The following is a 16,293-nucleotide window of genomic DNA, read 5'->3' on the forward strand; positions in this document are numbered from 1 at the left end:
TGCCTCGATAGCATCAGCAAATATTCTTGCAGCATATTCTTGCATTTGTGTGTATTTTCACTACCATTCATCATTGATTAGGAAATAACCCATGGAATAGACCGCAACTCACAAATACATATGTTACCTCATGGGAATATTAGCATTAGTAGAGGCATATGATGCAAGAAAGCAAGATTGTGTAGCATCAGCCAAAAAAAAAAACCATTTCACGCATCCATTCCCTCTAAACATTTGTCCAGTTCCTCCTTGAATTTATTTAAGCTATCAACTTCCAGAATGACAGATGAAAGTTTGTTCTAGCAATCAACTACCCGGTGGCTAAAGGTGTATGGTGCTCGCTTAGCGCTGATTCACTTAGCGCTCTGTTTTTCCAGAACAAATTATCAGTGTTAAGCGGGGGTCACCTGCACTAGTATTTTACTAAATAACTTCATGTGGAACTTCAGTTTGTTTTGCATGGGGTATAATGCCACTTGATCTTGTATTCAAAATGCCCTAAACCTCTTCTTGATGAACAACTGGCAAAGTCTACTTTTGATTCTTCACTAGATGTCTCATCTGTTCCACAACTGTTAAGAACCACAAGTAAAATAATTCTATCACCTCTTCAACAGTCTGCTGACTATTTTGAAATGCAGCATCTACCTCCAACATGCTTACTCATTTTTTTTTTTTTTTTTTACCCTTAACAGAAGTATTCAAATGAAACAAACAAGAGAATTTTACTAAATAAATAAAAATAAAAGTGCAACTGCATATGGAATTTTAGTCTGTTTTGCATGGTGTGTAATACCACTTGACCTATTCAAAATGACCAAAACTCTTCTTAATGAACAACAATCAAAGTCTACTTCTTCACTAGATGTCTGATGTTCTTCATTATCATAAGAACCACAGGTAAAATATAATTCTATCACCTTGTCCACAGTCTACAATACCACCACACTATTCAATGCTATTTTGAAATGCAGCATCCACCTCCAACACATTTACAAATTTTAAGCAGAAGTGTTCTCCTTCAAAAAAGATATAATCAGTTGCACTCAGAGTTACAACAGGTACCACCATCCCACAGTAAAAAAAAGTCACTCACTTTGTCGCCCTAAGAATACTGAGCTTAGCAATACATCACTATTTTCTGGAGAGACATTCAAGTCCTTGCAACTTATTGTGCTTTGATAAAAAACGAGATCCTTTCAATGACCTTTCTATCTTGGAAAAACAAATGAGACACAAACAAACCTGAAGTCAACCTATTTCTTTCTTTTTTCTTTTTTTTTTCTCCCCATCACTCAGGGAACACTGTGACAGACCCCTTTTCCCATTTAGAGATTTTCAGTGTTGATTAAAGAAACAGACCCACTGTTCAATTCAACTGAACTGCTGTCATCCTGAGAAAACGTCTGTTGGAGAGAACTATCTTTCACACATTTTCCACATATTTTCATCCTTTTCTGAGAGATAAGCATCCCAACCAACCTCTTCTGAGAGATATTAATAGTAAAAAAGCATGTGATGCAAGTAAGCAAGCGTATGAGCTTATGTGGAATCAGGCAAAAAAAAAAATTTCACACAACCATTCCCTCTAAAAGTTTGTCCAATTCCTCCTTGAATTTATTTAACACGTTGACTGTCAAGGCTTATTTAGGTAAACTTGTCTCCTACGCCAATTTGAGTTAGGCATGTTAAATTATTCAAAACCCATAAATTATAATATATATTCAACACCAAAACTCATAAAAAAGCTTATTGTTGTAAAAAAAAGCATCGTGAATTATCTTGTAGTTGGCGTATGTAATAGAAAATTCTTCGCAGCAGCCAACTACAAGTTAACTCGATTGAATAAGACGTGTTGTAACTTGCAGAATTCTCTGTATATGAATCTGTGCTGTGCGTAGCTCTGCTGCAGTGACACAGTGACTTTGCTGTGTATGTTGTATTTAGTACTTTGTTATGTACTAAAAAGAACCTAAAACAGGGAGAAGAAGAGACCACTGACAGAAGAAGAGCTGAGCTCTATTCTAAAATAAGTAACACGGAATTTGAAGAGCTTTTTGACGACTCATACGGTCCTGATTCATAGATTGATCGGATCAAATGCTCTCGTATTATTCAGCACTAAGAAAAACCATCAGATGTCCGAAAAAAACTGCATTACATATTATAGAAATATATATGCATAACGCATACACCCTTTTCCATCAAGTTACGGGTTTCTCTTAATTTCGGACATTTTATGGTGGAACTCGTAACTTGACGGAAAAGTTACATTGAATCTTTGATTGGAGAAATAATTCTAAACATTCCAAAGAAGATTAGGTCTGAACGTAAAATTCGTTATTTAGAATTTCAGTTGGCAATACCACCAACCGAAAAAAAAAACCACGCCCGACTAAGCCGTATCGAGTACGTACAAGAAATAAAAAATGCCACAAAACATGCTATTATTGTACAGTACGCTAAGAGAAGCTAGCTCTTTGTGTGAAGAAACATTTCTTTTGGCGAATAAATTCTGATTTCTGATGCCATGGTTGATTTTTCATTCTTATCCCAGAAGCCAACTATCCATCAGTTGCACATATTTGCTACGAATATACTCATAGCTGCGCCTGAAAGGCAAGTCATATCAGTCCGAGTTAACTCATAGGCGGTGCCCTGGGCCAGATCGCCAAGTACGATTTAACTCGTAGTCGGCATTCAACATGTTAAGCTATCAACTTCCACAACGGCAGATGAAATTTTGTTCCAGCAATTAACCACCTGCTGGCTAAAGGCAAATTTCCGCACATCTATTCTACAACTGACTTTCCTCAATTTGAATTTATGGCCCCTCAGGTTCGTAATCTGAGCAAGTGGAAGAATCCCATCAGAATTCAGCATGCTCAACCGCAAGGCCTTATACACCTCAATCAGATCACCTCGCAGGTGCCTAGTCTCCACCCACTGCAATTTGCAGAACTTAAGCCTTTCTTGGTAAGAGAATCCCTTCATTCCCCTCATGAATCTTGTGCCCTTCTATGTACACGCTCAAGCAACTCTACATCCTTCCTAAAATGAGGCCTCTACCTGTATGCAGTACTGAAGGCATGGCCTGACCATTGCCTTATACAAAAGGATAATTACCTCCTTTTCCCTGCTAGCAAAATTCCTGTATATACATTAACAACACACCATGACCTGCTCTGGCAGCATGTCTGCATTGCTCAGAAAACTTCATATCTGACTGCACAATTACTCCCATGTCTTTTTCATTTTCTACCACCCTAAGTGCAGTACCACACAGTTGGTATGTTCCTGTAGGATTACTTTTACCAATAAGCAGTACTTTACATTTGTCAATGTTAAACTTCAGTTGCCACTTCTCAGCCCATCTACCCTGTTGCAATAGCACACCACCATTACTGTCATTAAACCCTGCCAACCTTTGTATCATCTGCAAACTTCAACACTAAGTCTGATATACCTTCATCAATATCATTGATAAATATACAAAACAACAGTGGGCCCAACACCGAACTTTGTGGGACTCCACTAATAACATTAGTCCATGAAGAGCAGCGTCTATTGATTACCACTCTCTGTCTTCTCCCACTCAACCACCCTTTTATCCATTGTAGCAACTTACCCTTAATACTATACTGCTCCAATTTGTACAGTAATCTTCCATGCGCAACAATGACAGTGCTTCTATAACACATGTTTACATTACACGAATTCGATCATACACGATTTATAAATAGGGGAACGATATCGTATATAACACGAACTAAATTCGCTTATGCACGATTCGCCTTTATGTTTACAAGAAATGGCAGCTGAACATGGAATCACCCCAACTGAACGCAACACGATAGGAATGAAGAGAAGATTCTGAAAATGTATTTATGTTTTTTATATCAGTGAAAGGGAAACACATTTCATCATTATAATTTAAAAACCCACACAATTCCAGCTATCGGTATTATCGCAAATGCAATTAGATCGAGTTTACTACCAGTTTATAACAGATTCCACTAGAAGAAATGCAACTGGAAATAGTTTTTATTGTTTCATGGTAGCAACCCCCAGAAATGTGCTTTAGTAAAATGTGCTAGTGAGATGTTAATAGTGTGTCTCTCTGCCTTTACGGTGTTTTTTTATTAAGTTGCTACACATGCGCAGCTTTGTTTATGTCTATCAAGCATGCCTCCTCATTTTGTGATTGTGCTTTATTCCCTAAAAATGAGTAAAATACTTAAAAAAAAAGTGTGAAAAGGAAGGGTCCTGGTGAAGACACTACAGATTCAGAGAGAAAAAGAAAAGCAATATCGATAGATAGAGACGGATGGTCAAAAATTCTTACCCGGGAAAATTTGTAGCAGCCTCATAATAGTGTTTATGGCCAAAATCACACCGCCTCCATCATCTTCTGGCCTCCGGCCCACCGGGGTTTCCCTAGTAAAAATGTGAAATTGTGAAACACTTTGAGCGAAATGAAAGACCATGTGATATTGCACATACTACAGGCCTAAATGAGGCAACACTGAGAATTAGAAAGAATGCAGAGAAAATAAAAACAACTTTCATAGCAGGAATAACTCAAAGTGTAACAAAATCCATTAGATCAAGACACAAAGAATTGGAAGAGATGGAACGTCTGTCTGGATAGAAGATCAAACAAAGAACAAATCTGCTTACGATAGAAGCAAAAGCATTAGCAATATTTTATTATGGAATAGTCGTTATTTGTTATTTTTGGTTTTTAGGAGCATTAGCAACTAAGGCCATATTGCTCTGGGATATGCGGTGGTCATTCCCTGACCTTTCTGCATCCTCCATATTTGGTGGTGACTGGCTTGAACCCAAGTCTAATCAAGAAGCATATGCTACGCACTGCTGCTCCTTCCCACCTGGCTACAGAGTGGAATAGTCGTAATAAAATACTTATGTATTTTATTAAGATTATTTATTGTGTTTCGCAATGTTTTGGTTACAAATGTGTGTTCAATCTTGGGTGGTCGGCACATAACCCTATTTTTCCTATAGGGCCTGTTATTTATATTGCACGATTTTGCATTGCATGAGGGTTTCTAGGAACACAACTATCGTGCTATACGAGGACTGACTGTATATGATATTAAAATTATTTTTTCATCTAGTTCCTTTGTAACCACATCATAGTATCCAATCAAATTTGTCAGACAAGACTTTCCCTTAACAAACCCATGCTTGCTGTGTCTGAATTATTGCTGCAATCTTGTCTAGATGATCCTGCAATGCATCTTTAACCAGTGACTCCATTATTTTACCCAGAACAGAAGTTAAACTAACTGGTCTGTAATTACTTGTGTCACCCTTAGATCCCCCTTTGTGAACTGGGGATTCATTTGCATATCTCCAGTCCATGAGGACTTTCCCTGAGTCTAAGGATGCTTTCATAATTATGGCTAAGGGTTTGCTCATTTCCTTTGCTGCTTCCTTTGTTATAACTGCATAGATCCCATCAACCCCAGGTGCCTTTCTTATGTTTAACTTCAACAATTTCTCCTCCACTTTGCTCTCAGTTATTACAAAATCATTAAGCACCTTGTTATATTTTGATATAAACTTCTGGCATTTTCCTCCCTTAATAACTCCTCGTGTGTGAATGTAGATGCAAAATACTCATTCAGTTTGTCAGCTTTCTGAGTAGGATCATCAATGAACAATCAATATCAAGTGGTCCAATCTGATTCATCCGCTTCCTTTTAGAGTTTATATAAGTAAAGGAATCCTTGCTGTTTTTCTTAGCATCCTTTGCCAAAGATTTCTCGTAATCTGCCTTCGCTTGCCTAATCTCCTTTGTGACAAGATGATGAGCACTGCAACCAACCTCTTCTGAGATATGTGCATCCCACATCAGTCATGGAATCATCCCTCCTACAAACCTTGCAGCCCAAGTAAAAATGTCAAGTAGTATTATATCATCCCTATAAGCTTGATTCTCAAAAATATTACGGCAATCCTGCATGTTCCACAGAAAAACATGAATCAAGAAAAAGAAATCAGTCCCAGCAAACTGTCATATTTCATATATTCAAATGAATTTTTACAACAAATATTACAGTAAATAATAAAATAAAACTAATTTGTTGAAATGGAAGTGGGATTAATAATAATATGATAATACCAAATAATCTTGTATTGATGCTACAGATACAGGAGTCTTCCTCCACTGGCGCTGATAAACTAGATCACAGTCAAGACCAAAAGATTTAGCTAGTGCCAAAGCTTCTCCATATTCTTCATTGTCTATCTATAATTGAGTTTTAAAAATAAAAAAGAAATAATACATAGCAAATTATAACAAGTAAAAGAAACAGTGATCACTGACATAGGTAAATATAACAGACCAAAAAAAAATTAATCACAGTCACTGAAATAAAACAGATAACTCCTCATCCATATTACTTACAGATAATGATGTCTCATTCACTAAGAAATCTTAAATATTTTACATCATATAAAGCAAAATTTCTTCTACAGCCAATTTAATGGGTCTGTTAGACTAATAATTAAAACGTTCCTCTGTTCAATTCAAATCACTGCTTTTGTTTTATTTTTAAACTAATTATCTACTTGTTATTATATTTAATGTATAACTTTTATCATTTTGTAATTTCTGTAATTCTGTACAAAGGCAGAACAAATATGAAAAATAAATAAATACATATACATGAGTCAGTCCACAAGTAATGCCTCTTATGGCAACAAATTATTTTGCAATTGAATTAGCATCATGGAATTTTATATATTGCTAGTATAGATATTAACACACAAACATGCTAAAAACATATGTGCACACATACATAAAAATTAAGTTTGAATTAATATGTATTAAAGAAATATATATATATATATATATATAATGAATTAATTAAATGACATTCAGTTGACTCTAAGAACAGAAAAGGTACATAATGCATAAGTTAGAGAATATAACCTATGCATTATGTACCTTTCTTCAAGGCCAAAGCAACTATAAGAAGAATGTAATATAATATAAACACATGTATTTGAATAATGAAGTATTAATAAATTTGGGTGCCAATAAAGAACATAAATTCCATATACATTTGAAATGAAAATAAAATAATAAAAAATATAATAACTAGACTACAAAATTGAATAGTCATTAATTATATTAATCATTATGTCCAGATTTTCTTATATTTTTCCCTAGCCCTTGTTTTTAAACTTTAATCTCCCCAACTTATAGTAACATCATGATTGGTTACTATAATAATTTTGCTGATTTTGAGAACAAGGAGAAATGCCAACATTTCTCCTTGTTCTCAAAACCTGTGCTCCTATTCCATGTAACCTTTACACGCCTTCTTATTCAACTGGTGTTTTCTCTTCTTCTTTAAATTTATTCATATCCAGCCAGTTCCTAAACAGGGTGACAAATCCCTCCCATCCAGTTACTGTCCCGTTGTGCTAGCAGAGTTCGAGGAAGCCCCTCCCCGAGAACCACATTACAAATAACACTATGTGATTACCTCTACCCTTCCCAAAGCACCAAGAAATCAATTAACTGCCTAATCTAAACCAATATAGATTCTGTCAATGATCATCAATATGGATTCTGTCTGTATCGATACACTGGTGATATAGTGGCATATGTTACTTACTCATCTATGGATCAATTCAATAAAAAATTCAGTAAAACTCAAACATTTGCTCTTGGCATTTCTAAGCTTCTGATCATATTTAGCACAAGTCTTTTAAGCAGGCTCCCATCTTATAGATTATCAACTGTTTTTTTATAACTGGGTAACCAAGTTTTCTCTCTCTCTAACAATTCCATGCAAGTGATGGTAGATGGCTTCCTGTCTTCTATTAATGCTGATGTTCCCCAAGTTCAGTTCTTTCTCCTCTGTTTTCCGCTTGGATATTAATGACCTTCTTCCACCAAGTGGAAATCGCATCCATAGTTTTTCTGATGATTGGTCCACTTGATATTGATGGTTCAACTGTTGATAATCCTGCTCAGGTAGCTAACAAACTAAATGAATATTCTGCATCTACATTCACACATGGAGTAATTCAGGGAGGGGAATGCCAGAGAGGTATTAAACTCTGGCAGTAAGCTAGATAATCTTATAATAACTGAGAGTAAAGTGGAGAAGAAACTGTTGAAAATAAACATAAGGCACCTGGGGTGGATGAAATCTATCCAGTTATATTAAAGGAGGCAGCAAAGGAAGTAAGCAAACCCTTAGCCATAATTATGAGAGCTTCCTTGGACTTGGGGGAGATACCCATGGACTGGAGATTGGCAAATGTGACCCCAATCCAAAAAAGGAGGATCAAAGGAAGACACAGGTAATTACAGACCTGTTAGTTTAACTTCTGTTCCAGGGAAATTAATGGAGACACTGGTTAAAGAAGCACTGCAGGATCATCTAGACCAGTCTTCAGTTATAGCTCAGATACAGCATGGGTTTGTTAAGAGGAAGTCTTGTCTGACCAATTTGGATACTATGATGTAGTCACAAACAGAACTTGATGAATATATTTTGATATCATATATTTGGATCTTAGAAAGGCTTTTGATACTGTTGCACATGGAAGACTGCTGCACAAATTGGAGCAGTGTGGCATTGGAGGCAAATTGCTGCTATGGATAAAGGGATGGTTGAGTGGGAGAAGACAAAGAGTGGTAATCAATGGACACTGCTCTTCATGAACTAATGTTATTAGTGGAATCCTCCAGGGTTCAGTATTGGGTCCATTGTTGTTTTCTGTATTCATTAATAATATTGATGATGGTATATCAGACTTAATGTCCAAGTTTGCAGATGACACAGAGGTTGGCAGGGTTGTTAATGACACTAATGACAGTACACTGCTGCAACAGGATCTCGAAAAGTTGAGCAGATGGGCTGAGAGGTGGCAACTGAAGTTTAACATTTACAAATGTAAAGTACTGCATATGGGAAGCAGTAACTCCAGAGTAACGAATCAACTGTGTGGTACTACACTGACAGTGGTAGAGGGTGAAAAGGACTGGGGATAATCGTGCAGGCAGATATGAAGTTTTCTGAGCAGTGCAGACAGTCTGCAAGAGTAGCTCATGCTGTCTTATCAATGATATACAGGAATATTTCTAGCAGAGATAAGGAGGTGATTATCTCCTTGTATAAAGCAATGGTCAGGCCACACTTGAGTACTGTATACAGGTCTGGAGGCCTCATTTTAAGAAGGATGTAGAGCTGTTGGAATGAGTACAGAGAAGGGCAACAAGATTAGTGAATGGAACAACGGGTTGCTCTTACGAAGAAAGGCTTAAGTTTTGCAAATTACAGTGTCTGGAGACTAGGCATCTGTGAGGTGATCTGATTGAGGTGTATAAAGACTTGAATGGTTTGAGCATGCTCAATGCTGATGGGATGCTTCCACTTGCTCAGAATAATCGCCGTTAGAGGGCATAAATTCAAATCGAGGAAGGACAGTTGTAGGATAGATGTACGGAAGTTTGCCTTTAGCCAGCGGGTGGTTGATTGCTAGAACAAACTTCCATCTGTCGTTGTAGAAGTTGTTAGCTTAAATAGATTCAAGGCAGAACTAGACAAACATTTGGAGCGAGCGAATGGGTGAAGTGAGAATGGGGTTTTTTTTTTTTTTTTGGCTGATGTTACATAAGCTTGCTTTCTTGCATCATGTGCCATTGCTAATGAGCAATTACAAAATCCAGTTTTATTCGAGAAAGTCTTTGTAATAAGCTTCCTGAACCAGAAAAGACAGCGCACCACATTCTAACTTCCAATTTGCAAAACCTTGTCCTGCATAAACAGCTTCAACTTCTCATAGATCCTCTACCAACTTCTTAAATGCTGATCTCAAAGTAATTCTTCAGTAGGGCAAAGACAACTTAGTTAACTTTGATCCTTCTAAAACGGTCCTGTCTCTTTTCTCACAAAAGGAGTTGAATGCTCCTTTTGCTCAACTTTGATTTATAGAAATTTCTAGATATGTAATCTTGTCTAGAAATCTACTCAGATTTCAATATGTTTTCATCTTCAATATGTATCTAACTAAACAGCCTTTTCATAAAAAGAATGTTCTTACATCAGACATCTCCTACTGAAGAAACAATTTCTTTCAAAATTGCTTGTGACATAGGTTCTTTTAAGATGGGTTTGCTGCTTTCATTAAGATGTTCATAATTAAGACTTCTAAAAGCCAAAAAAACAACTTTTTGCACTGTTTTGTTGGCTTTCTTGAACAAATAACTAGCACAATAATGTTAAGTTCTATACAAGGCATCCATATTTATTGTGCATTCACAAATAGTGACTTGCTTTTCAAGTTGAAAGTTTCCCCTTGTTTTACTTTTCCTGTTGTTTCTTCGGTTATGGTAAACTGTTAATTTTACAGACCCCAATTTTTGGATTTAATGTACAAAAAAATTTATTGAGCGTATCAGAGTGTATCTTGAATGCTTGTGAGATGAGAAAAAAACGGGAATGCATGTACTTATGGCTTGTTTCTTTATTATTCACCTCACTAGTATCATCATAGCTCTTAGGAAAACTGGTGAAGAAAGAAAGTAAATACATCTGAGTTTTGCACAGAAATTAAACCTGTCAAAGAAGTTACACTCTGGTCAGTCTGTTTCCCATGTATGTGAGGAACATGGAAAGAAAGGGGTGAAAAAAAAAAACTTGCATCAATATTTCAAAAAGTACAGATAAGGTTAAGGTTTTAAGTAGTCTGACTGAAAAATTCACCAGTATACTTCACCTTCTTAGTTCTGACTCTGAACGAAGTTTTCCTGGTGCCAGTGTAAATTATCTCCTACTAAGTATGTAATATGTATCAACAGTGAATAAAGTTGTGGTAAAAGGGCACTTATGGGGATTGTTTTTAATTGTTTAACTTTATTTCAGCATTTCTAACATATGTACACAGCACAGCTGTATTAATTCTCAATTATGGAAGTACAGACAGCCTTGGTAATATAACTTTTGATTTTACAGATATTTGGCAATAACAGACATCCCTCACTCTATTAGTCAATAAAATCAAGGGTTTACTACATAAAGCATAAGTACAGTTCTTTTGCCTCCATGCTAACACTTGGGCTTTATCCTCAGTTTGCCACATTGATAAACACAGGTGCAGTGTTTATCAATATTCTTCATGGTCATCTCTTCATACACTTGGTCGTCGACTTCCGTTCTTACTGACAGGTCGTAAGTCGATCTGGTCGTATGTCGGCCATATATTTATCAACAGTATTTTTTAACCTTTCTAATCTTTTTATCATCTTTATAATTTATTTTTATAATCTTTTAAATTTTTATCATCTTTTATTTTTCATTTTAACTACAGTAATATTTTCATCTTTTATTTAGAGATACTGTACATACCTTCGTTTCTACGCCTAGTCGCGGCCGGTCGTAACTCGCATAGGTCGTAAGTCGACGACCAAGTGTAGTCAATTTTACACACAATGGTGATGTTAACTCCCCCCTCCCCCACACCTGATAACCCATAAGTGCCTGTTAGGTGTACATTTATGAAGTTCTGCCATTTGTGTAAAATTAGTCTGAAAATAAATAAAATCTGCCACACTTAATACTGTGAGTTTGTGAGATGAAGTATGATCCATATAAGTCAAGTCTGGTCTTATAAATCTGTCAGTAACAGACATTCCAAAATATGGCACAATAGCTAAGGTATAATCTGTTTCAGTCAGCTAAAACAAATACATAAAGGACTCACCCTGCTGGTTTTTGAAGGTTATAACATGAAATTCTTCTATCCTTGAAACCAACAACATGGTTGTCTAATGCAGTATTTCTTCTTGTAGCAAAATATTCACCAACTAGATCCTCTACTTTGAATTTTTTTTGTTGGCTCTTTTGTTAGTGGGCAGCGGTGCAACAGGTTTAAAACCTGTAGAAATTTCTTCCTGCTAAAAACCATTCAGACTGATATTCCTTGTTGCAACTCGTAATGAGGTCTTGTGGCTGAATGGGAAAACAACCATATTGGCTGATCATTACAACTGATTTTGATATTTCAAAGGGATACGTGCGGGGTGTGTGGTACCATTCTAATTATAAGCGAGAGCTTACCACATGTGGGCAATGACACCAGAATCATTTCAGAGAACAAAACATCTCAGAGGGTTCTTGTGCAGTATGGAATTTGAAAGTTGTAGCCTACTTCAAATGAATGTACTTCATTCTCTGTACGATACTATGTATTGTATCAGTACTACTGTATGTATGGTATTGTAAATATACGATGAGGTTGCCCATATTTATTGGTGGAGTGGTTGATTGGTGGAAGACTTCCATCTTTTGTTGTGGAAGTTGATAGCCTAAATAAATTTAAGGCTGAGCTGGACAAGTATTTAGAACAAACAGAGGAGTGAAATGGAGTGGGTTTTTTTTTTTTTTTTTTTTGCTGAAGCTTCATAAGCTTGCTTTCTTACATCACATGCCTCAACTAATGCTACCATTTGGCAGGAACCGCCTGGTTAAAAAAAAAAAAAAAAAATTGGAACAGCACACTGGCTTGTAATCTCTAACAGAGTCTCTCCTCTCTCTCTCTGTGTGTCTCAGAAGTACTGTTTCTGCTGCATGCCTTTTCTACAGACACTTCCGTGTTCTTCTGAATTGGCTTCTGTAATTCCTGCTCTCTCTCTTTCAAAACAGTCCAAACACGTGCCGCCACCACCCAACATTCATTTACTGTCTGACTTCAAACTCACAGAACCAACTTTTCATCTTCCTCATTTATTCATTCAACTGCAGTTTTCTGGAATAACCTTCCTTCGTATATATTTCCTGAAATTTACAGTCTACAGAAGTTCAAGTCTAATGGTAATCTACAGATTACCATTAGACTTGAACTTCTGTAGACTGTAAATTTATTTCTGTAATTTATCTCTGGTAAATTTATTTCTGTAGATTACCATTAGTATGTTCAGCAATTCTTTAAAGAATAACTATATTTTTGTCTATCTACCATATTGGCCCTAATTTTTCGTCCCTCCTTGACAGTTTCATTTTAATGCTACAACTATTAATTATTAATTATACTGATTATACTAATTATATTATATTTTACTCTAATTTTAAAAAATATAATATAATTAGTTGTTGTTTGGGGTTTAATGGCACAAGAGCAACTTCGACTATATTGCACCTTAAAATATAATTAGTATAATCAGTATTTATAGTTGGATATATAAAAGGATAAACTCCTTTGGATTCATCCTTTCAACTTGGTAATGAGTTTAATTAACAGAATGTGAAGCAATTAGAAACTCTCGGTTTAAAAATGCTTCCCACAGCAGAGTAAAATATTTATAAATTCTGAAATAGTACTTAAAAATCAGCTTTAACTTATTATTATCAGCCATATTGTGCACGGACGCCCGAAGCTTACGCTGCACCATCCAATAAAATTTCCCAGTTACCCCGAGAGACAGCACAAGAGGTCAGAAGTAAAAAGGAGTCACCAAGAAAGAGAAGAAATTCAGCTCAGGACCCTGGGTGAGTCAGGCCCATACTCACCAGATGTGAGACCTGGGGTTTAATTATGTACGTGTATCTTTTCATTTTTATTTGCGTAGCTAGTATTTCATACCCTTACGTCATTTTCCCTTCTAAGAAGTTTCCCTCGTAAGAAGTTTGAAACCTCCATTACCTTGGAAAACTTCTTAATGGGGTTCTATGATATATGTATTTTTGTATATTGTACAAGTGAATTCAGGTATCTATGTTTCGAAGTACGGTACTGTATGGTATGGTGGGCATGCCAGTTTTTTGGCAGGGAATGCCTAGTACATAAATAAAAAAATAATAAAAATAATAATAAATAAAAAAAAATATATATATATATCAGTTTACCAAAGAATACCTTTAGTTGCCTTAGTGAAACCCAGTTGTATCATAAGGAACAACTAAAAACTACCTATTTCAAAGAAGTTCCTTGACACAGTTAACTGTTTCTTAACTGTGCTGTTTCACAGTACAGTTATTTTTTAACAATTGTTTATCTGAAGAAACTTTTACACAATTTCTTCAAATAAACAAAGAGTGAAAACAGCAGGAAAAAAAATTAAAGTCTGGTTTTAAGAGTACTCAATTTACCCAACTTAAATCACAGTTGGAAACAGTAAAATGTTTCCAAAAACAGGCAAAATGTTTGAATGAAACAATATTTACCTTTCTTGGTCTATAATTCATACAGTCTTCAAAGTGACAGGTAATCATTGAGTACTTCATTACTGCTAATAGTTATATCATTTGGATAGAAAATTAACATCACCATCCAACAAAGGCAATTCAAATTCTAATGAAAAGTTCCAACAATTTCTTCGGAAGAAAGGCCTTTGAGATGTTGACAAAATATCTAAATACTTCACTCTAACCCAGAGTATAAGATGTTAAGTGCTACCTGCTGTTAACAATTGCATATAAACATCAATAAACACTAATTTAGTTTTTCAGAGTGTTTATATAAAAATAAATGGATCGCAATACAATAATTTCACTAAAACAGTAGAAATACAAATTTCATAAATGGAAACACCAATGGTCATGGTGACCACAACCTCAGATCACAAACTTTCCCACTTGCTGCACAATTTTTGTTCAATCTTTTAATTTTAATTAAATCTTTCAATTTTTAATTAAAAAATTTTAATTTTATTAGACTGGTCTTTTGGCAGCTCAATAAAAAGCAAGACCAAAAGTAGTATTGCATACCTCGTATCTCTGATATTTAGATCAAAAGGGGTGTCCAATCATTTTGGAAGGAAACAAGAAAACAAGTCTTGTAGACTGATTGCAAGTGTACCAAAATCATGATTCTGTCAATTTTTTTTAAAATTAAGCAAGTATTTTAAAATATAGCAGAAGCTTCATATAAACAAGAAAGATAAAACTTTCAAGTATTTTTAAAGAAAACCAATCAAAATAACACTGATCTCGAGTTAAATTTATTGACGTTATTATGTTACTTCTTAAAAGAATTCAGAAGGGTAATTGTTCATTTTACTACCATTGACATGACGACAGAATCCAAAAGAGAACTCAGAAATTTTACCTCTTATCTAGTTTGTTTAGCCACTGAGAATTAGTTATTCCTGCAATTAGCCTTTCATTTATGCAACAAACTAATTAGTCAATAGCATATGCAATTGGGGTATTTATTCTAATTACTGTTATATATTCTTACGGTATGCCTTTTTAATCAACAAATTAAACCTTATCCCATTATGCCAACATAATGGGATAAGATTTAATTAGAAAACAGCACTGCATTAGATATTTTCACGATAAAATAAGGCAACTATATAAAAATACATAAATTGCAATATACCTTTCTTGCAAACAGCTCTTCTGGAGTTGTGGACTTGAGACATAGAAGACGATAGGTTCTTGTCAGAAATCTTGGTTTTATGAAATAAATACAAATTGAGAATGTATCATAATTATATATTAATTATGTTTTTAATTATATATTGTATCATTTATAAGAATTTCTTAAACAAATTCAAGTTAACACAAAACTAAGGTAATGAGCTACTCCCACATACAATTCCAAGATACCAATTTTTATATCTTATTTCACTTTCAAAAAATAATTTGTAATATTACTAGAACATTTCACTATGTGAATTTTTCAAGTACTGAACATGATTAAGCTTACTTTTAAGAAGGGCCGCATTTACACTTTTGGAGGCGCAACACAATTATGAGGCCCCCAAAAGGTCAGAACAAGTCAGTACAGAGTAAAAAAAAAATTGCTTCAAACATTTATTTCAGATAATCAAATTCATAAAATATTTTTTAATTTATTGAAAATAAAAGTCAACATTTCTATAAAAACTCATTTTAATAAAATAAAAATAACGCAGCATTGGTATATATGTATTAAAAATAAAGTATTATACATACATAAATATATATGTATTAAATTAAAAAAAAAAAAATAACTAACAGTTTTTTTTTTTTTTTTCTGGCTTTGGTCTAGCAAATATATCTATAATATCATCATAAGTAATTGAGTCCATTGCATCTGATTCAATGAATAATAACGATAGGTTACTTGTTTTATTTTTGTGTAAGTTGCTTCTTATATAATTTTTAATTCGTTTCAACACTGAAAATGAGCATTTAGCATTTGCGTTTGAAATAGGCATAGTCAAAAATATTTTTAAATTAGTTTCTACATTCAGGAAGGTAGACATTAACCTGTCGTTTATAAATTAGTACTTATTTTTAACTGAAAAATTTTCTT

The 16,293-nt window shown here is 34.7% G+C and overlaps 1 protein-coding gene across 1 annotated transcript in view; it reads right to left on the reverse strand.

Moving 5' to 3' along the window:
- LOC150089359 (NBAS subunit of NRZ tethering complex-like) overlaps positions 1–16,293 on the reverse strand; it is a 1,057,261-nt gene that overhangs the window by 871,735 nt on the left and 169,233 nt on the right. The window contains exons 15-16 of the mRNA XM_090389247.1: positions 15,373–15,442; positions 6,152–6,277 (exon numbers count right to left, since the gene is read on the reverse strand). Of these exons, the coding sequence (XP_090245373.1) occupies positions 6,152–6,277; positions 15,373–15,442 (196 nt within the window). The remainder of the gene's footprint in view (positions 1–6,151; positions 6,278–15,372; positions 15,443–16,293) is intronic.

Source organism: Mastigoproctus giganteus, chromosome 2 (assembly GCF_048544385.1).
Source record: "Mastigoproctus giganteus isolate SK-2022 chromosome 2, ASM4854438v1, whole genome shotgun sequence".
NCBI lineage: Eukaryota > Metazoa > Arthropoda > Arachnida > Uropygi > Thelyphonidae > Mastigoproctus > Mastigoproctus giganteus.